Source organism: Vigna angularis, chromosome 10 (genome assembly GCF_016808095.1).
Source record: "Vigna angularis cultivar LongXiaoDou No.4 chromosome 10, ASM1680809v1, whole genome shotgun sequence".
NCBI classification, from domain to species: Eukaryota; Viridiplantae; Streptophyta; class Magnoliopsida; order Fabales; family Fabaceae; genus Vigna; species Vigna angularis.
Window position 1 is genome coordinate 758546 of NC_068979.1, and position 22021 is coordinate 780566.

At 32.8% G+C, this 22021-nt stretch overlaps 4 protein-coding genes and 1 non-coding gene across 7 annotated transcripts; 3 read left to right on the top strand and 2 right to left on the bottom strand.

The window, feature by feature from the left end:
- The first annotated feature begins 8194 nt into the window (after positions 1 to 8194).
- Positions 8195 to 13276, top strand: LOC108320871 (cysteine synthase). Its single transcript, XM_017552439.2, has 11 exons — positions 8195 to 8318; positions 8534 to 8580; positions 8673 to 8782; positions 8906 to 8963; positions 9511 to 9774; positions 9857 to 9994; positions 10531 to 10582; positions 11420 to 11499; positions 12415 to 12474; positions 12604 to 12684; positions 13002 to 13276. Exons 2-11 carry the CDS (start codon positions 8539 to 8541, stop codon positions 13092 to 13094), a joined length of 978 nt encoding a protein of 325 aa, XP_017407928.1. The 5' UTR covers positions 8195 to 8318; positions 8534 to 8538; the 3' UTR covers positions 13095 to 13276.
- A 375-nt stretch (positions 13277 to 13651) lies between these two features.
- On the bottom strand, positions 13652 to 14654 carry LOC108320798 (preprotein translocase subunit SECE1). The gene has a single exon (XM_017552342.2). It carries the CDS (start codon positions 14555 to 14557, stop codon positions 14069 to 14071), a length of 489 nt encoding a protein of 162 aa, XP_017407831.1. The 5' UTR covers positions 14558 to 14654; the 3' UTR covers positions 13652 to 14068.
- Positions 14655 to 15102: 448 nt separating this feature from the next.
- On the bottom strand, positions 15103 to 17229 carry LOC108320799 (geraniol 8-hydroxylase). The gene is made up of 2 exons (XM_017552343.2): positions 15784 to 17229; positions 15103 to 15708 (listed from the first exon to the last, which is right to left on the bottom strand). Exons 1-2 carry the CDS (start codon positions 16729 to 16731, stop codon positions 15103 to 15105), a joined length of 1554 nt encoding a protein of 517 aa, XP_017407832.1. The 5' UTR covers positions 16732 to 17229.
- Positions 17230 to 17371: 142 nt separating this feature from the next.
- LOC128193387 (uncharacterized) lies at positions 17372 to 19740 on the top strand. Of its 3 annotated transcripts, XM_052869339.1 has the most exons (4): positions 17372 to 17571; positions 17678 to 17735; positions 19504 to 19555; positions 19661 to 19740. In XM_052869339.1, exons 1-4 carry the CDS (start codon positions 17403 to 17405, stop codon positions 19682 to 19684), a joined length of 303 nt encoding a protein of 100 aa, XP_052725299.1. In that variant the 5' UTR covers positions 17372 to 17402; the 3' UTR covers positions 19685 to 19740. The 3 variants fall into 3 exon arrangements, 2 of the variants coding, with proteins under 2 accessions (XP_052725299.1, XP_052725297.1); XM_052869337.1 differs by lacking the exons at positions 19504 to 19555; positions 19661 to 19740 and adding an exon at positions 17940 to 18061; XR_008245609.1 differs by lacking the exons at positions 19504 to 19555; positions 19661 to 19740 and adding an exon at positions 18308 to 19492 and having other exon boundaries at positions 17372 to 17735.
- Positions 19741 to 20062: 322 nt separating this feature from the next.
- LOC108320856 (uncharacterized) lies at positions 20063 to 20755 on the top strand. Its single transcript, XR_008245610.1, has 3 exons — positions 20063 to 20099; positions 20191 to 20286; positions 20520 to 20755. It is a non-coding gene; the product is annotated as an uncharacterized LOC108320856 (transcript).
- The last annotated feature ends 1266 nt before the right edge of the window (positions 20756 to 22021 follow it).

The following is a 22021-nucleotide window of genomic DNA, read 5'->3' on the forward strand; positions in this document are numbered from 1 at the left end:
AGGTGAAGGAAGGTGATTCGTGCGTTTTGATCCTCACCGGTGATACCTCGGCGACAGCCAGGGTTACCGGCTCGTCAGGGCTTGGTCGCGGAGGTGGGCACAGTCCAGTAGTCGCAGCGCGTGAAGGGAGAAATGTTACGGAGGGCAGTGACGCTTCGAACATGGGTGACTTCGCCGGCTACGCTTTCACGATGATGGACATCCTCATTGTGAGTTTCACACCCCCAAGCCTCTTGTTTCATTTTTCATTTTATTTTCTCGTTTATTTTTACTTTTATTTTATTTTAATTTTAATTTTTTATTTTTAACTATTTGTTTCACTGACTTGCGGCACATGTACACATTCACTGTTTTGTTGTTTTTTTAATAAATATCCAATAAAAAATTATAAAACAAAAGATAAACATAAAAAGTATAAAGTAAATAAAAAGATAAATTATGAAATTGTAAAGAATTGTTTTAGGGCGTTTTAGCGTTTTTAGTTTTTAATTTTTTTGTTTAATAACTAAATATAGCTGTCATTCATTTTCTATCTTTAGATTTTTCTTTAAAAATATTTATGTAAATAGTATTATTATTTTCTAGGCAAATATTACTTTTGTTTTAAACCCTTATGTAAATATAAAAAAATAAGGAAATATTAAAAATGGTACGAGCACTCGTTTGATAATAATTAAAAAATAAAACACAAGCTTTGGTTGGATCAGATCAAGGTTATCATATACCCTTATATATATATATATATATATATATATATATATATATATATATATATATATATATATATATATATATATATATATGTGGGATATTTCAGTTTCACCCTATTTCTTTGTGTAGAAAAAAACTTAAAGTGAAATTTATATTGCTCTAGCAGCTGATATTTCAAATATAAATGAATACACTATTAATTTGTTCTGGTTAGACTTACAAATGCTATGTAGAATGGTTAGAAGTGATCAAATGGGTAGGGGGATTATGGTATTAATTTAGTATATGTTTGAGTTGGCAATTTAATATATAAAATGAACAGTCTTCTGGATCCTTATGTCACTTTCTAGTCAGTTCTTGAAAGTGTCAAAATTCAAAATTTGGATTTGAAAGTAAAATCAATCTTTCACGGTAGTCCTTTGTATGGATTATGTTAACTAACAAAATTAGTTTCCTGACACGACACATTTAGCATGTTGGCTGCTACCTGTCATGATAAAGTTGAGGACGAGGTGGTGGTTGATATATCACTTGTTCGGTCATGTCAGTAGCTTATGTTACACAAGATTATTATGAAAGACGGGTTTTATCTTAGGATAAAAATTTTGAATTTTCATGCTTTTAGAGACTAACTATAAGGTGACATAATTTCGTGAATTGAAAAACTTTTCAGCCTAATATATAATATTAATATTTGGGTTTCTTATTTTAGGAAGGTTTTCATTGAACCAGCAAGTTCCCTTTAACTTTTGGCTGACCTTTCTCTAATTTTGTGCTTTGAATGCCTTAGTTTTAATTTTTATTAATTCATCAAAATCTCTCTCTAGTTCTATTGGTAGGTTATTTTCATGAACTGAGTTTTGTATTTGTGATTCTAATTTGGATTACACTGCGGTTGAGATGGAGATAATGATTTATTTTATCTACAGCATGTTATACCAAATAGGTTTGGTGAGGTATATTCATATGCATTGAAAAATTGGTCAGAACATGATGATGTTTGGATGGAGAGCTTGACGGAAAATTTCACGCACTTTCAAGATCGGTATAAATTTAATCTATCACTTTAAAATCAAAATTTTCTTTTAGAATACTTTCGATGCTTTACCAAAATCATTGTCATTTTGTTCATGATTTCAAATTTAACCATCTCGTTTGGTTGGTTTCTTTCTCTCTTTTATAACAGCCGCATTAAGAGAGATCTCTGATGTAGAAGAGATTTGACTAATTAATGTATTCAGTTGTGTTGAGTTAAAATGACTTAATAGAACAACTGCATTTGTGAACGGTGGTATAAAATTATTATTTTTCATCTTATTTATGTTTTCCTTTTCATGTTTTACCATGTCTCTCAACAATAAGTGATGTACTATTATGTTTGTTTTATGTTTGTTTTGCTTATTAAAATGATATCACATTGCTAAATAACTACTTATACTGTTCTACATCACATGAAATGATATATCAATAACTGTTATAGCTCTTCAACAGATAACACAAATCATGTGATTTCAATGGTGAGGATGTTGTCAAGTGTAAAACAAATAATAAGTACTCTAGTATGGTGTTAGAAGAAGTAAAAAAATATTCATGAGTCCTGTCTTGTGATATTTGTGGTTCTGAACCTATGTATTATACAAACAGTTTTGCTAACAACAAAACATAGCAATGTAATATCATTTTTATTAAGCAAGCATTACAATTACTTATGGTTGAAAAAATTGTAAAACATAAATAAGATGAAAAATAATGGTTTTATACAACAGTTAATCACTGCAGTTGCCTTATCAAGTAATTTTAACTTAGCACATCTGATCTTGAAAATAATGTATGGATTGATCAAATCTCTTCTACATCAGAAGTCTCGCTTAGTTTTGTTGTAAGAGAGAAAAAAATCGATAAAATAAGAGGTGATTAAATTGAAATCATGAAAAAGGTAGCCATTGATTATGGTAAGCCATCTAGTATTCTAAAGGAACACTTTGACTTTAAATTGATAAATCTGAGGTTATGACAATTTTGACTTTTCGTAATTTTAGGATTGCATTCTTTCATACCATTCTGCCAAACAAAATCAAGTGGCATTCCTCTGAGCGACTCTATAAATTGATACACAAGATGTACTTTAAGTGATGTAAAAATTAGCTGTTAAAATTCTGTATGAAAACATTTTTAAGAAGGTTTTAAAACTTGGCGTCCAACCGTCATCATTAAATAATGCATTTTACCCTAAATAAATTATATATCTGATTTTCTCATTTCTTTATTTGATGTTTGAATAATATATTCCATCCACTGTGGAGCCGGATTCAAGCTATTCTTTAGCAGTTACAAGCATGATATCATTATTTTGTAATTTACCGGTTTATCAATTATAGTCTTTTATGAATTCTTAGCCAAACTTGATAAAAATATATAACATTTATAAACAATCCAATAACTCTGACTACGTCAATAAGTTTAGAATTATTGTAACATCCCAAAATATCATAATTACCATACATCAGGATTAATTACAATTAACAGTACAGTAAACAGTCTTTAAGATTTAACAGAGCTCAAGAGTCAAAGCCGAACGGCTACAGTACAAAACAACGAGCAGATACAGGGAAACAGGAAAATAAAGCAGAACGAACGGTTTTAGAAAAATAACCGAACGTCCAAAAAGAAGCTAACATCTACAACCTAACGTCTACGAGCGCTCTAAGGCTCGGCCTTTACATCAACTTCCACCAGATTGGCATCGCCCAAAATTTCTTCTTCCAGCATTTCTTCAAGGGATGCCCCACCATCTGCTCACATCCACAACGGATGATCATTGCATTTTTACAAGACGGAACATACATGGACAGTAGACAACACAAGGAAATGCAAGGGTAAGCTTATGATATTTAATTTATACAACCATCAAATAAGTTTACATTTCAATCCACACATACAACATGTAAGCATGTCAATTAACAATCATATAGAAACATATATAAAAGACAGACCGTCCGGACTGTATGAATCTGTGTAGTTACAAGCGTCCTTGCACCCGAGTGATGTAGTAACTGGGATACACCAAACAGCTGCCACTCGAGGTAAGTCCGTTCTTACGTCGCCCATGTTAACTTATGGACTAAGGACCTCCTGCCGTTCCCACACATGAATACCCCCTTCTACTTGAAGAGGCGTATCACGGAACATCAGGATGGACAGCGAGTCTTAACTTATCCACAGTCATACTTTACCAAATTTCATAACCAATATAGAAACCAGAGTCGTTCCTCCTTGGAACGCTCGTTCAAATATCAATATCACAACTTCATTTCTTAAATAGCTCGCACACTTTAACTTTTTCAATAATTCACATTTTCATTCTATGTTCCACTTTTATAAAAAGACGAACGTTAATTAACTGTATGGACAACGCTATTTGATATCAGAAAATCACTCAATTGTTCGAGCGCTTGATAGGAGACCTTACACGATTTAGAACGAACATTTGATAAGAGGTCGGACATATTCAAGAACGAATGCTCGACATGAGGTCGAACGCCATCAAAGGAAATCGCTCGACATGAGGTCGAACGCCATCAAGGAAATCGCTCGACATGAGGTCGAACGCCATCAAAGGAAATCGCTCGACATGAGGTCGAACGCCATCAAAGGAAATCGCTCGACATGAGGTCGAACGCCATCAAAGGAAATCGCTCGACATGAGGTCGAACGCCATCAAAGGAAATCGCTCGACATGAGGTCGAACGCCATCAAAGGAAATCGCTCGACATGAGGTCGAACGCCATCAAGGAAATCGCTCGACATGAGGTCGAACGCCATCAAAGGAAATCGCTCGACATGAGGTCGAACGCCATCAAAGGAAATCGCTCGACATGAGGTCGAACGCTATCAAAGACAACCGCTCGACAGAAGGTCGAACGTCAATCAAGGACTAATGCTCGACATGAGGTCGAACACTATCAAAGACAACCTTAGAAGAATTTTCCAGATTTCAAACTTATAAACTTTACAACTTTCATTCTAGATTTATTTCCCATTATCATCACCATACAGATCTCAACATTTTAAACATTTCTATTATTCAATAACTAAACTCCTTTCATACATCATCATATCAATATACATTTAAATCAAATTCAACAACAACATATATAATATATACATACAGTACTCGTTCATGACAGATCAATCAAAAACCAGAATCATATCAGATATCAGTGAACAATCCATAACAGCTCAAACTTCACACAGTTCATACATGCAACTCAGAGCATACAACCTACAGAATAAATTAAACATATAAGCTTCCCTTACCTGGATAGCAGTGTACTTCCAACAGCAAGATTTTAGGGTTTCCTCTAACCACGTCTTACACCCAGGTTTCTCTCAACAGTTCTCACGTAAAACTAAGACACCAAAAATCAACGTACTTCAGACCGAGAACTCATGCATGCAACCAAACTAGTGTTCGCATGAAACCAGAGAGGACGACGTGTAGAAAGGAAAACTTACCAGTTCCGATCCAAGTTCTGTTCGGTCCAAATGAAAGATCACAGCTGGACGAACGCTCCTATGGTTCTGGAAAGTGAATCGGAGAAGGAGAAGATGAGTTACAGAAGAGAGAAGGGTAACTGGTTTTAGAGAGAGATCAGAGAAAATGGAAGGTTTGGTTCTGGGGAAGAAGACGAGTGATGCAGGTGAGCGGAAAGGTTTTCGAAAAATCATTTTTGTTCCTTCCAAATCCAGACGAGCGAGCGTCTCATTTTCGGACACCTGCAACCCTCATTCTGATTTCAGAACTTCCAAAGTGACAAGTGGCAGGCGTGCATGCAGCGCTTGGTGCGTTTTTAATGCACTGAGTGTATGTCGTGCGCACGTTTCAGAGAATGATGGGCGTGGTTCTTCGTGCACGACAGAGAGGGAAAATGGGATCAGATATCAGAGTGGGTTTTAAATGGTTGGGGATGACGTGGAGTGTATTAATGGTGAGGTGTCAGAATTAAAGGAGGCTAATTATCAGGGTCTCACAATTATCATCTACTTCATCTTATGAATTATTTATTTTTTAAAATTAATATATTTTTTTTCAAACGATAAGTCATTGTTAAAAATGTACAAGATACGCTTAAAACAGGAGAAGGATTTATAGACAAGAATAATTAAGTAATAATAAAAAATATATAGAGAGAAAAAAAATCAAATAAGAATGGTGCATGCTGCTTGTATTCTCTCAAACCATTTAGTTATTGGTCACGATCACTTCCTTTCAAAAATAACAATTTTATTTAATTTAAAAATATTTAATTTTTTTAGTATCTATTTCTCTCTCTATATAAAAAGTAAATTAGTTGAAACAAAATTGAACTCTAATTATCATATATAATTTGAGTTTTATAAATTAAAAAAGAGCTGATTAAAGGTAGTAAATTATTACGGACAGACAATAATTTGTTTATTTAATAAATAAATTATTACTGCTACTTATGATTAGGTGTGAAAATATAGTTCAATAGAATAAACAACTTTATATGTTCAACATTTTTAATTAAAGGAATTTCTAAAAGGTTTTAGATTCCTCGTTTAATAAATAAGTTAAAGGAGTCGAAGCTTTCTATAATCAAATCAAAATCATCCTTTAACTTCTCATTCAGTAATTTAATCTTTATATTTAAATATTCTATTTGTTTTAATAACTATATTTTGTTTTCGACGTAACTATATATTTTTTTAATATAATATAAGTTAACTAAATTAACATTAACAAATGACATCTTTTACTTTAAAACTTATGTGATTTTGACATGTAACATTTTCAATAATTTTAATGATAATTTAATAAAATATATCATATTTATATATTTTTTAAAAAGAATATGAACTCAATCAAGTATATTTTTAAAGATAAGGACTTAATTGATTAAGATCAAAATATCTACTAAACCTATATTTAATTAATACTCTAAATGATTTTAATAAAATATTTTTCTTATTCTTAACTTTTTTTTTCTTAATTTTATGTCATTCATTTTAGAACGTATTTTCTATATTTTGTTTACTCTCCCATTGACTTTCAAATTATCTAGAATTATTGGATGTTGGAATAATTTTTTTTAGTTGAGGAGTTCTTATTTTTACCCAAAATATTAATATTTTGACTTTAAATTCATGGTAAGATGTTATTAATTTTAAAACTAAAAATTCTGTCATGATTTTAATTTTAAAAAATATTTAAGATATTAAAATATTAAAATTACTCTTTTAATCTCAATTGATATGAAACTATTAGAGTTAACCAAACAATATTGATTGAATTTTGTTTTCGTTAAATATGGATTCAGAAAAATTATTAAATTTTGAGAAATAAACAATGAATAGTTACTCGTCTGTAAAATTAAATTGACGCATTTCATCTGTTCTTTTTAATATTTTTATAATAGGTAGATTTGAATTTATTTTTTGGTAAACCAGATGAATGAAGATGACATTCTCTCTTTTTGAAAAAAGAAACCCAGATTAATGAAGATAAATGAATTGTTTTATTATACTTAATTTATATTAATTATATTATTACTATTTTATTAGCACACCAATGATACATAAATTTAAACCAATCGACCAATTTGACCCTACTACTCACCCGGCCACAAAATAAAATAAAATAAAAAGAAAAAAACATGCATATTTATAATTAAAGGGAAAATGAAAACACAGAAAAAAAAAACTTTACTTGTTAATTTAATCTCTTTTTATTCTCCTTTAACACTCTTTATTTCTTTTAGTAAATTAATCCCTTAAGAAATTAATTTCAATCTCGAGGGAATATTATTTTCATATTATGGTCCGTACTGATTCTGTGTAAGAAAAAATGATAAAAAATTTGCTTGCCATGTAAGCAGGGAATGTACGAGCAGGAATACCCTTTTATTTATTGTTTTAAGATTAGCAAATTTGATTTGGTTTGTAAATTAATCCACGTGGTGAGTTTAATTAATCCCTAATCCAATCAATTCCCCTAATTCATTCTCATGCTTACAAATTAAAAATATAAGATACTTAATTAGTAACATTCTAAATAAAACTGTCAGAATTTTTTTATTGAAACGTGTTCACCTAATATAAAGTTTAATAATCTATATTTTAATAAAAATAACTTTCTTAAAACCATAGTCTTTTTCCATTAAAAATTAATTAAATCTTATAAAGCTTTTCGATTTCAATAAAAATTACTAAGTAGTAAAAATAAAAATAAAAAAATCAAAACTTTAGATAACGACTTTGCAGTAGAAATGGAGAAAAAATGTTGGGAAACTAATTTAGTGAACAGCCTAAAATTTAGATAAAAGTTTCAACAAATTTTATAATTACAATAGTAATTATCTCAAATATTGTAATTGGCTTATAAATATATTAAATTAATTAAATTAAAAAGTTATTTTTATTAATGAGAAAACTTAAATTAAAATATATAACATTGCAAGATACTACACCGTTTTAGTTTCCTATAAATCTGACTGAAATGTAAGTGTTGTCTTGTCAGCTTTGTGTACATTGGAGATCGGCGCTTCCCTGTGCTTGCCGTGGTATCGTCGTTCCCGTTTCTAAAGGTATTTTTTTATGATCTTCCATTACATTAATCAAACTATTTTTCCTAATTACACCTCTTAATTAGTGTTTATTTGTCCCTAATCAATCCCAATCCATCAATATCAGCTGTAGGTTTGTTGCTTCTTCCTTTTCCTTTTGATGGGCGTGTGTGTCTTTTGGTAGCTTTGTGGGCTCTGTGCTAATAGCTTTTGTTTATCTGTTTTGTGGTGACCAGATATAATGGCTGCTGAAAGGTCTGGAATTGCCAAAGATGTTACAGAAGTGAGTTTCTGCATTTGATGACCATTTCTGCACAGTTTTTTTGTGTTTTATTGCTAGATCGTGTACTGTTGTTTGATGTTTATTCCATGCAGTTGATTGGTAAAACTCCATTAGTATATCTAAACAAACTTGCGGATGGCTGCGTTGCCCGTGTTGCTGCCAAACTCGAGTTGATGGAGCCATGCTCTAGTGTAAAGGACAGGTGACAATTTTTCCGTTGTCACGAGTTCTGATTCCGAGTTTTAAAATCCATGTTTTTTTCGCATTGTGCTTGTTTTTTACTTTTTTGTGATTTTGTGCTCATTTTCTTGTTTCTGTCTCACAGGATTGGGTATAGTATGATTGCGGACGCAGAAGAGAAGGGGCTAATCACACCTGGAAAGGTTGGTGTACCTTTATAATTAGAGATTAGGAAAGGTATCATATTGAACTGCTGTGGTTTCGGGAGCAAAGGATGCGGTTTTTTTACTGTCTGGACTTTGATTATTATTTAAACAGCTATACCATGGTTAATTCATTGCTTCGTGTAAATAATGATGTTCATAAACCTTCGATTATGAAGGAAGGAGTAAGACAAAGGTGGTGCGTTGCCATATCCCGCATTATATAAGTAGAGGATAACTATCTGTTCAATTTGTCTTCAAGAGAACACAGTTTTGGTTGGAGCATCCTCTTTGATGAAGTTTATCGTATAACTTCCTGTATATATGTCACGTTTCATTTTGACCCAAATTTAAAAATAAAATGTAAATTTTTTCTATAGAAAAAACCTAAGTGAAATTTATATCACTCCAGTTGCTGATACTTTAAATCTAAATGAATACACTGTTATTTAGAGTGAGAAAGGGAATTGTGGATATTAATTTAGTATACCGCTGAGTTGGAAATTTTATATATAATTCTGATATTGGATCTCTTGTTTTACCAAAGAGTGTCCTCATTGAACCAACAAGTGGTAATACTGGCATTGGATTAGCCTTCATGGCAGCTGCCAGGGGTTACAAGCTCATAATTACAATGCCTGCTTCTATGAGTCTCGAAAGAAGAATCATTCTATTAGCCTTTGGAGCTGAGTTGGTTCTCACAGACCCAGCAAAGGGAATGAAAGGAGCTGTGCAGAAGGCTGAAGAGATATTGGCTAAGACGCCCAATGCCTACATACTTCAGCAATTTGAAAACCCTGCCAATCCGAAGGTATACAAGAAATAAGCACATGTGTTCTGTAAATTGTGCTCCAAATTCTTTACACTTTGCGCAATGTATACTGTTTTTTCAGATACATTATGAGACCACTGGTCCTGAGATTTGGAAAGGCACAGATGGCAAAATTGATGCTTTTGTTTCTGGGATCGGTACTGGTGGTACAATAACAGGGGCTGGAAAATATCTTAAAGAGCAGAATTCAAACGTAAAGGTTAGCATTTAGTTTTTCCGTGATATACATGTTTAGGTACTTTTAGTCATACTTGAACAATATTTTTCTTGAAAATGGAGTTTATGGGTTTTTTTACTAATCTAGGCAAAAATGGGGTGGTAATTACGGATGTGGGTAACTTTTTTTTTATTTACACAAATAAGCAACTCATGCTGCCCCAAGAGACTTCATATGAAGAAATCATGTAGGGGATGCACGACTTTTGCTCTGACACACGAGAAAAGGTAAAGTCGTGCATTCTCATATGTTTTCATCGATTACTAGTAGTCGAGTCTGAAAACGTGTGTGGGGTGCACAACTTCACCTTTTCTCGTGTATCAGAGTGAAAGTCATGCATCCATGCTCGACTTCTTCATATTACGACTTATCTATTTTCGTAAATAAAAAAAAATTGCCCACATCCGTAATTACCACCCCATTTTTGCCTAGATCGGTAAAAGAATCGGAGTTTCTGTTATAGTTGTATCATTCTTTTTTATCTTTTCAAGTACTCTGCATCTTTTCCCTCTATGCAGCTTATTGGTGTGGAACCAGTGGAAAGTCCAGTGCTCTCAGGTGGAAAACCAGGTGAATTATGACCTCTTTAATAATGTGCAGTCATTTTGTGGTGAGCCATAAAACCCCTGCTTTACTAGTTGATTTTATTTGTTGTGTTTTGAGAGCCATGAAATCAAATGAATAGAGTTCAGTTGAAAAAGGTTGAGAAAGACTCAGGAGAACTTTAGGAGAGAACAAAAAACGTAAAACAAAAGCTTGCGTGTCCTGCTTCTACCCTTTCCTTTCTTGCCATTCTCTTTTCATGTTGGAATTACAATTTTGGTTTATGATTACAATGACATTTATTTATAATGTAACCAAGCCTAGTGGATGGGTTAAGGCATGATGATTAGTTTACCATGTGAATGTTATTTACTGGCATTTAAAAAAATTGATTGTGTTTTGTAGGTATAGTATTGAATACTATGATCGTGCTACTTTCCTTCCTATCGTCCATGAAAGATTGAGTTTTGCTTATTCAACCGGCCATAATATTGAAAGAAGATTATTGCTGAGTTTTGTACATAATATAACACTCGCCGTAGCTTTCCTTGTGAATTTTTCTTGACACCATTTCTTGATCCTGACCTGATTGCTCTTCGGAGTTTGAACTAATGACACACTAAACAGGAATCATGTAAAGTTGATGTCACTGTGATTATACTGGCTTTTCTTCATCTTAAAATTACTCCTCTTTAAACTACATATCAGTTTCTATTTGTCTTTTCTTGTATGTTTTGTTCTTTTGAGGTTGTAACTACTATAGTGTTTCCCAATTTTTCAGCAAGAATAAATCCTTAGGGCTGAGGTAAAGAACTTTATTTTCTAGTTGTGGTTAATTAGCAAATTTGCATTTTGAATGCTCAGGTCCACACAAGATTCAAGGGATTGGTGCTGGTTTTATCCCTGGTGTCTTAGAAGTCAATCTTCTTGATGAAGTTGTTCAAGTAAGTTTTAATCACTTGTGGATAATAATTACTATTCAAGTGATCATGTAATCATACTTCAAAAAATATTATTGGTTATGAAAATAGTTATTTTCATTTAGGGCCAGTTTGGTTAAACTTAATATAAGTATTTCTGAAATAATAATTTATTTAGGAAACAAATATGATCTGCTTATTAAACAAACGTAAAACTGCTTAATTTTAAAATAAGCAGATCAGTCAAACGCATAAAAAATCTTAAATCTGTTTATTCTATTAAAAAAACATTTTCTAAAAAATAAGCACAAGCAAGTTCATCCGTAATCATGTGCATATAGTTTTTATATCCAATTATTGATTTGATGTGGCTGTTTCCTCCTCCATTAATTTGATGATACTGATACAATGTTCACTTAAAGAAGATTTCTAGTTTGAGAATCTTTTAATATTTTTCTGACATAAAATTGTCCTAAAGCGCTATGGTTCTCGTCTTCCTTGGGCAAGTTCATAGTAGTGCCATGGATAAAGTTCCAGTTCGTGGGAAAACTACACGCTATCAATAATTTTTTGTGTGCACTTAGTTGACATAATTATGTCTAATCTGCTTAATTAAATTTCACATCACATGTGGATTAGCAGTTTTAATTTTTAAATAGAATGGGAACTCCTGATATCTTTCAAGATTAGGTGCTGATTTTGGTGCTATGAATACAATATGACTTGACATAAAGAAATATTTTACAATATACAGATTCACTTCTATTATGTAGTAATTGATTTTTTAGATGCATATTTGAATTAATATGTGAAAAAAAATGGTATAGATGTGTTGTATTTTATTAGAAAGCTATCAAATATCTAATCTTTTTGCAGTCTTTGTTTTTAAAGTTGCAATAGTTAATATTCCATCAAACCTGAGATATGTGTTACTGGCAGATTTCAAGTGACGAAGCAATAGATACTGCGAAACTTCTTGCCCTTAAAGAAGGCCTATTTGTAAGTTCTAAACCTATAGAAACTGCCCAGAGCGAGCCCCCACTATATATTGTGTTGAGCATACTTTGTATTGGATATTTGGATTTGGTAAAAATTAAGCTGGTTGAACCACTTTGGATATTGTTGTAGGTGGGGATATCTTCTGGAGCTGCAGCTGCTGCTGCCATTAAGATAGCAAAAAGGCCAGAAAATGCTGGCAAGCTTATTGTTGTAAGTTTATCATATCACTAAAATTTCCGTGAAAGTATTTAGAAAAGTAACATAATTGTAGTATAAATTTAATTCGTTATGCATAATATCCATCAAATGATTATTATATTTGTTATATTGGGTAATAAAGAAAACTAAATATGTTGATTATTACTTGATTTAAGCATTGTCGGTTGACACTGCTTGCTGCAGTAGTACCATTATCATGATTACTTAGCTTTAGACTGTATTTTCATGTTTTGTTCTATTTTTACTCTTGAGCAACTGAATCTATGGTGTGTTTTTCTGAGTTACGGTTCCATTTGGATATGGTGCAGGCTGTTTTTCCCAGCTTCGGAGAGAGGTACCTGTCATCCGTGCTATTCGAGTCAGTGAGACGCGAAGCTGAAAACATGACTTTTGAGACCTGAATTCCGGTTCAGGCTTTCACCTGCTTCTGAATTTTCTTGTAAACCTTATGCAGGCTTTAACGTGGATTGTTAGAGTACTGTTTGCGTTTCTAAAATTAAACAAAACTTGCTCCAAAAGGCTAAAAATAATGTATCAAAAGAAGAGGGAATAAAGTTGGCCTAGGTAATGTTTTTTTTTCCCATTAATACTCTTTTTTAAGAGAAAATCCTAATAACCGGTGCCTGTCAATGCGCATAGTATTCTTACAAGCAGAAAATGGTGTGAAAAGGAAATTATCGGTACGTAATATAATATTAAATGTAACATAAATTTGATTAAAAGTCTACCCAAATAAATGATGATAAATAATAAATTATTAAATAAATAAAAAAGCCATTGAAAACAATGTTAATCGATTAAACACATTACAGAGATATTTTAAAAAGCGTGTAATTGTTTAGTGATTGATCTTAGATAAAAGTAAAAAAAAAAAAAGAACACCGTGAGCCATGTTACAGACACACGTTTATATTAATATTTTAGCTTCTTTTTTATTTTTTTACGAAAAGGTTTCAACTTTTAAAACAAGATTATAAAATACATTTGTATTGATATGACAGAAGTTTCTTCCTAAACATGATCAATATCTATCATTTAGCACTCGTAAAAATATGAACTTTGAAAAAGTTTGGGGAGCCATGCTCCTCCGGTCCCTTCAAAGCTTAGCCTCTGGATACATACTACTAATGAAAAAAAGCAATATAATTGAATAGCATAATGTTACAGGGAAAGTGATGGCAATGTAGAGAACCACCTTGGCTGAATTGAAAAGGGGGTGAAAGCAGTTCAATTTAGTTTGGTAACACACCAACATTTGATCGATACGATTCAGATTGAACAGCACGTGAATGACCCGGGGAAGGTCCGTCATGTAGCAATTGAAAGGTTAGTAACAAAAATTGCACGATTTTGATTTCGTTTAGTATGGTGTGTGTCAGGAGAAGAAATCCTGAATCCCTTTGCCTGCAAAAACCCGGTCAGAAAGCTCGGCTAAAACGGCATTGACAGTAAGCAAAACAACGCTGGATCCAAAGATCACGCCGAGGACTACGCCGCTGGTACCCAAAACCTTCCCGAATGTGGGCCACTCAATCTCGTCGATCTCACGCGCCACCCCGCTCAACAAGCTGTCCTCTTCTTTCTCCTTCCTCTCCGCCATCGCCTTCTTCAGTTCCGATGCCAACTCCGCTTTCGACTCCACTTCCGGTTCAGGCTCCGAACTCTCTTGGCTTTCCTCCACGACGCCGGCCACCGGAACCCGGCGCCTCTCGGGGAGCGGCGATATTGCGATGGAAGTGAGAGGTCGGGGCTTGAAGAGCGCGGAAGCAGTGAGTTTGGGTCGTAAAGAGTGGGGAGGGAACCATGGAAAGTGCGAGCTCGATGTGAGCGGTGAGCGTAGGTGGTGGAAAGCCTGCACAGCCATCAATGACTAAGCACCAGAGAAGCAACGATTTTGTGTGTTGATTGTGGATAACATTTCTCTGTCTTCTCTTCTGAATTCTCTACTCGGGTCAATCCTAACCCATTTCTCTTATGGGTTGGATTATGTGGTAACAGTTCATTGCATAAATCATCATGGGCCTGTAAATTGAAACAAATGTAGCCCCCACAGCTATAGGTTCAATACACTTAAATCATACCAAATTATGATATTGTAATATCAATAGGCTTAATCTAATTTTATGCTTCATTTCCTACTCAATTTTAGAAAAGCGAAGATGGCACAGAGAATAATTAATAAACAATATTTTAATTAAACTTTTGAAACTTATATTAATTCATTTTACGAAAATAATATATTTTAATTTTTCTCAGTTTTTAATAGAGTAAACTGTCAAATAACTCTTATCTTGAAAAAGCAATTGGAGAGTGTAAAATGATACATTTTATCTCTTCCAATCACTTTTTTTTTTTCTCTATTTAAATATTTATTAGCGTTTTCACTCTCTGATCCCACAAACTAATTGTTTATTTTTTGACAGGAACAACTCGTAATGGTTGAGCCTTCTGTAAGGTGATCCCAAATTTCTCATCCATGTTCATATCTTCTGGTTCGAAGCCATCTTCAAGTTTCCACCGAAAGGAGTTAATCAAGGAACCCAACATCAGGAACAACATCCTCGTAGCCAACAGCATGCCAGGGCATATTCGCCTCCCACCCCCAAAGGGTGTCAGTTCAAAATTCCTCCCTTTAACATCAATGTCTGACTCCAGAAACCTCTCCGGACAAAACGAATTTGGATTCTCCCAAATGCTCGAATCCTTTCCAATAGTCCACACATTCACCAGCACCTGTGCATCCTTTGGGATAGTGTAGCCACATACGTTTACATCTGTCTCAGCTTTTCGAGGCAGTAAAAATGGAACTGGTGGATGCAACCGAAGTGTCTCTCTTATTATAGCTTCTAAATACGGAAGTCTTGCAATGTCTGATTCCTTCACAGGGTTACCTCTACCAATGGTTAACTCCAACTCTTCTGTTGCCTTTGACATAATCTCTGGATTGCGTACTAACTCACTCATCGCCCATTCCAATGTAGACGTCGTCGTATCAGTTCCCGCAACAAACAAATCCTGCTCAAACAATTATAAATTTCAAACCATAACAAAAAATCGAATCGATGCTAATATAAGGATCATTGTTCATACATGTGACAAATGTTGAATCATTGTTTTGTCCATCATCTTCTTCTCCCGAGAGATGTTGAGAAGAGAGTCTAACATGTCGTTCTGCACGTCAACGTGTGTACCTTCTCTTTGCTTCAACCGTCGGTCAACCAAGTGGGAAAAAATGTCCAACACCTTCTTGACATTCTTAGCCTGACGTTTTTTTATGCCTTGTGGATCAATCATCTTCAAGACAGGAAAATAGTCAGCCAGGTTTGGTGTTCCAACCAGTTTGGTGATATTGGTGACCAGTTCCTTGAACTCTCCGGCTTTGCCAGAAGATTGAACCAAATCCATGGAGAAAATGGTGTTTGATAATAAGTTGATGGTGGTCTTGAAGATCGCTGTTCCAATATCCACTGCTTCACCGGTTTGGCAGCATCGGTGGATTTCGGATAGGAGTTGTTGCACTTTGCTACGCCTAACATCTTGGCTAGCATCGAGAGAGTTGCGTGCAAACAACTGGCCATTGCATATTTTCCTCAAGTCGCGCCAAAGAGGGGAAACGGGAATGAAGGCAAGGCTATAGTTTTCGTGGTTCAGAACACAGACAGATTGGGGAATGGTTCGGTTTGACAGAAGGTGGTCATTGGTTAAGAGCACCTCTTTGGCCATCTCAGCTGAAGACACCACAACGGTGGTTATTTGGCCCAGCTTTAGGCTCATCAGAGGGCCATGTATGCTGGAAAGCTTGGCCAGTGATTGGTGGGGCTTGTTACCCAGTTGAAGAAGGTTTCCTATGATGGGAAGAGGATAGGGTCCTGGAGGAAGTTTGTGGTGTGGTTTTCTGAATCTTCCTAGGAATGAAAATGTAACATGGATGGAGGTGCATGCCAACAGCACTAGCAGGGCACAGCTTACAAAATCCAAATCCATCTTTACACAGATTGGTAATAATATGTTGATGCATCTCTTTACTAGGGCAACCATTATATATATACATGAACTCTGCAATATTATAAACTAAATGATACAAAACCAATCAGCATTTTAATATTAAAAGATAGTTGTCATTTGGTTATTTTCAAAAATTCAGGTTCTCAAACAGATTTTTCGTATTGAATGTAGAATATATGAACCCAAAACAGGTTGAATGTGGAAAAACAGCAGGATTTGACCCTCTCTTCTGAGTGGGCTGGTAACATGTTTGTAATTAGTGGAATGTACATGGTAATGCGCCACGCCAAGCATTATCTTCAGTAACTTTCTCATGGATTACTTATTCCACCACTGCAATTTGCCTGTGAATATGTCGAAGAGCGATCCTGTGCATAGAATTTTGCTGAAAGTGATTTTTTGACAAACTTGGAGTTTCCAATTCCCAAAACTAAACATATCTCTCTTTATTTGGACATATACCAATTTAACACCAATTTGGTTTTCTTATTTGAATTTGGATGTCATTCATTTGCTTAATTGATTTGTACGGATGGGAATATATGATAAGAAAAGAAAATAAAAATATATGTATACAATTGCTCTTCAAATAGTTAAGTTTGATTTTTTAAGGTATTTTAAAAATAAAATGCGATCTTTTGGTATTTATAGAATAAAAAAAGTGGATAAGGGCCCGGCCCAGGCCCAAATAGAAGAAGTAAAGCATGAGGGTTGATTCGGCCAATATATATAATAGTGACAGTGCCTTTCTGTTTTTACCACCGTCTCCTCTCCTCTCCTATCGGACAGAGGTGAGTGAGTGCGGTGGTTGTTGGTGGCTTCGATGGCATTTATTGAGTGAGGCGGTGATGGATGTTGACGTGTCCTGGCGAGGTGTTTCTGTTGACGCAGCCATGGACACTGTTTCTCTCTTTTTGTTCTGAGTCTTACTTACTCACTCACTCTCTTACCTTTTGTTGCATGCTATCTAATCTTTAAGTGTGGGAGGCATCGCATACATCATCTCAGATCTTGCAATTGCCGATGATCCTTTATGAGTAACTCTTTCTTTCTCTCTCTCTCTCTCTCCCTCTCTTTCTCTTTTATGTTCCTTCATCATCATCAACAACACCTTCTTCATAATGGCAAACATAATGTTTTGTCCATTTTTCTTCTTCTTCTTCTTACTAGTTTTCCTCTTCCTCGTCTGGATATAACGAGATATAACGAGGCAGTGACGATGTTTCCTGAAATTGAATCAGGCACTCGGAGAAGGAGAGGCGGGTCATGTTCTGTTCTGGCGAGGCGATTCACTGTGTGTTCGCAGCCACGACATCTCGCTCTTTTCCCCTCTCTGTCTGACAAAACCTAAATCTGAGCCTCTTCCTTCAAAACCATTTTTCTTTCTTCTTACTAATTAACGCGACAACAACACAAAACCAATCGATATCATTATTTTCCCTAACTTTTAGATTTATTTTGTGATTTTATTCGTATTTCTTCTGTTTCCTACTCTATAATTTTGTGTACTTTGTAATCTATTTATGTTTCCTGCTATATTATTTCTGTTTCCTACTCAATAATTTTTGTGTAATTTCTTTGGAATTTCTTTCGGTTTGTTTCTGAACAGAGAATGAGATGCTGATATTTGGTGACAATCTATCTCCAAAAAAAGTCCTTAATATGTAGGTAGAAATAAAAAATGATTCTGTCTCTATTACTACACATTTCTTAGTACTACAAACAATGTCAAACAATTCCAAGTTGATTTGGGACTGCTGTACACTATCAATTTCTATCATCAAATTTGTTTAAAAAAAATTTAAGTAATGTTTATGATAACCATTTAAAAATGGTAGAGATTGTAGTTTCAAGGTGTGTGCAAAGCAAGTTCTTCATAGAATTTTATGGACGGAAGATAAACAGGCAGATAAGGGAAGACCAAAAGACAAAAGGGTTATGATATTCTAGTTCCAATAAAGTTTTAACTATAAAATTTTATCTTAGTTTTTTAAAATTAGAACATCTGTATTCACCATAAATATATTGTTCACTTGTTAATAGAAAAATGTCAACTTATGTCAATTTATTTTTAATATCCTACCTAATGAGTTATTAGTACTATTTTACCAAGACATGTAGTGAAGCAAAATTATTTAATTTTGAAAAACTAAAGAACAAACTTTGTTATTAGAAGTTTCGTAAAAATCAAATCAAATCAAATGATTAAGCTTATTTATATACTATTTTGTGGACAGAACTATAATTTAGTGAAATTTTAAATTATATATGATGTTGATCAATTCAGTTTTAAAAATATATTGAATTATTATCAAATTATATTTGGTGATAAGTTCCTACAGTTATTAGCATGGGTATCATGACCAAGATAATAAAAATTGATAGATAATATAACTGAATAGAATTAAAAAAAAAAACATATGTTATTTTTACCTTCAATAATAAATTAACTACAAAAAACATTGAACTATTCATAATTTTCATATATAGAAAGATGAAAACAGTTAAAAATACAATAGTTTTCTCTTCACCTCATCGATCGTCTTCAACATTTTTCGCATTCATTTGGTATAAATACAAGTATGCATTTCCATTCATTATTCACCTCTGTGTGTTGTATGAATATTTTTTCTCGCAACACACACGGAGGTGCCTCAAATGGATTCCAAGAATAGTACCCATTGCGAGAGAACAGAGACAAATCCTACGATTTTGCTGCAAAAGAGTATCATTTTGCTTCTTTCTCGTTGGTATGCCCTTCAAATGGCTATTGAAAATCAATGGGCTGGTTCTGACTCCCTTCAGAAATCTCAACAACTTGCTGCTGATTTATTCTCCTTGTTCTCCAAATCCAAAGGTCGTAAACTATTTTTCAATTCGCTTCTTTTCATGTTCTTTCCATTCTCTTTTCTTCTAACATTTCACCAATGTCTCTTTTACGTGATTTTTCATTTAATTTCAGCATTGGTTCCTATTGAAGAATTAGAAAACCTACTCTATGAATGTATGTTGCTTACATTCAACACAGAGATAGAAGATGGCAGTATTGAACAGGTTTATATGTATTCATCTTTCCACTTTTATATTCTATGATTTGGTTCATTTACCGTATTATGATTTGAAGTAAATAAAACGTATTCTCGACAGTTTAAAGTACTTTTTAACTCTATCACTCAAGCCTAATTTTATGTGAAAAGATTGTGCCTCTTTTAGTTTTATGTTGTTACATTGACATCATTTGAATTCTGCTAATAATGTTCCGAATTATGCATAACAGGTAGCAGAACAATTATTTGTTATTCATGAAGAATACTTGCTTCGTCAATCATCTTAATGTTTGAAAGAACTACACTTTGAGATAGATAGAAGGTTTTTCACTTCAGAACAAACACACGACTTTGGTAAATCTCGTTAACTTCATGAAATAGCCACAAATGATTAATTATGTCTAAGCTTGATTAAGAAACTGACTATCTGCTATTGCTCCAACAGAGAAAGTGGGAATAATGCAGAAGATAAAATTTAGAATGAAGAAATCTTTCAATTACCATTCATGCCCACAACTCAAACACATTGCAGGTTCGAAAGGTAAAAATCTTCAAATGATTCATATGAACGCATGAAAATTTCAAAATATTCCTATAACATTGAAAATGACAAAATCATAATGTCATGAGTAATATAACGTGGAATGAAATAAAATCAACGGTGATCATGTCTTTCATATAATATAAATGAATTTCATGAATGATACTAAGGCTAAAAGAAGCAGGGTATATTGTGAAATAATTATTGACTAAATTAGAAATATGTAATTGAAGGGGAAAAGCACGTGGAGCAATGTTGTATTATTGACAACTGAAGCATTTGAGTTTGTGGCATCAGTGCAATTTTTGGTTCTTGAATTGTTTTGTATTGAGGATGTCTCTCATAGATTGGATCCAATAATTGTAACTCTTGTACTAAAATTAGTTGTTTTCAATAAAATTTTAGTATTTGAACGTAAAAGAACTTCAAAAATCGATTGTTATCCAGTTCCAAATAGTAAACATGTTAATAAATATTCAAAATGTCCATCTGTGAACTCAAATAGCTGTCCACATATATTGTAATTTATGTTCATAATTCCTACTTTATTTTCAATCCATTCGTATGGTTATATATAATTGTGTAATTAAAAAAAGAGAAGATTTTTTTTCATCAAAAGCTTATTGTTAGACTTTCAATAATTTTCTGTACACTAGTCAAAACATCTAGATTTACTTTTTAAATTATTGCTCAGTTGTCAATATTGAATAAAAACCATATATATGATAATGATGGTGATGATTAAAGCAGAAAAATGTATAATGCTATAGTTAAATTGAAAATAAGTTGTATAAAATTATGACATTTATTTGGATCTGGGATTTATGAGAAGCAAAAGCAATAATAAAATAAATTAGAAACAAAGAAAACCAAATAAATTTGATCAATGAATAATATTTACATAATTAAAGTAGCGATATAAGAACTTAAATTCAATAAGAATATATAAAACGAAATGGTGTTGTAAAAATATTGACTAAAGTTAGGATTTATTAAGTTTAATACATTAAATAATTTTGAAAAATATGACTACAAATACAGATATATTTTAAAAGTGATAATACTACTAAATTAAATTGCATTTTAAGTATAGACTTGAAAATCAATTCAATTCCAAACTAAATTCGATTCATTAGAGTGGAATTAAATTTAAATCTATATATTATAAAAGAATTAATTTAGAGTTTTTCAAATCTAAATAATGGATCAAATTTTAAATTTAAATTAATATATCGATTTTGAATTTGATAATTTAATAGACCAATTTAAATTCAAAATAATTTAAAATTATTAATATATTTTCTAAGAATAAATTTATGATGAAAATTTGTTGACATTTTACATTCCATCAGATATGAAATTAATTAACAATTTTAGTATAAAGTGATTTTTAATAGTTGAATTTGAGTGCATGTTTTTAAAATAAGAATAAATAATTTATTCTTTATGAGTTCAATGTTGAAACGTGATCGTAGGAGGTAAATTGAATTTTTAAAAATTCGATTAAAATCTAATCTAAATATAAATAATTGGATTGAAATCAAATTCAAAATAATATATATATATATATATATATATATATATATATATATATTTATATAGTGATATTTACTTTTTATCTTCATATTGCTAATCACTGTGAAATTGAATTAAGAAAAATAAATAGGAAGGATATATTCTCACATTTAGATGTGGAAATTAAAAACACAACTGATAATTTAAGAGAAATCTTTGG

Bases quoted from the DNA above. Each gene is read 5' to 3' on its own strand.
- LOC108320871 (XM_017552439.2), top strand. From the start codon at position 8,539: ATGGCTGCTGAAAGGTCTGGAATTGCCAAAGATGTTACAGAA. The intron at 8,783-8,905 runs GTGACAATTTTT...TCTGTCTCACAG, and splicing joins TGCTCTAGTGTAAAGGACAG to GATTGGGTATAGTATGATTG. The intron at 11,500-12,414 runs GTAAGTTTTAAT...TGTTACTGGCAG, and splicing joins TTCTTGATGAAGTTGTTCAA to ATTTCAAGTGACGAAGCAAT.
- LOC108320799 (XM_017552343.2), bottom strand. From the start codon at position 16,731: ATGGTTGCCCTAGTAAAGAGATGCATCAACATATTATTACCAATCTGT. The intron at 15,709-15,783 runs GTATGAACAATG...TTGTTTGAGCAG, and splicing joins TGATTCAACATTTGTCACAT to GATTTGTTTGTTGCGGGAAC.
- LOC108320798 (XM_017552342.2), bottom strand. From the start codon at position 14,557: ATGGCTGTGCAGGCTTTCCACCACCTACGCTCACCGCTCACATCGAGC.
- LOC128193387 (XM_052869337.1), top strand. From the start codon at position 17,403: ATGAGGGTTGATTCGGCCAATATATATAATAGTGACAGTGCCTTTCTG. The intron at 17,572-17,677 runs GTGTTTCTGTTG...CTAATCTTTAAG, and splicing joins TGTTGACGTGTCCTGGCGAG to TGTGGGAGGCATCGCATACA. The intron at 17,736-17,939 runs GTAACTCTTTCT...AAATTGAATCAG, and splicing joins TTGCCGATGATCCTTTATGA to GCACTCGGAGAAGGAGAGGC.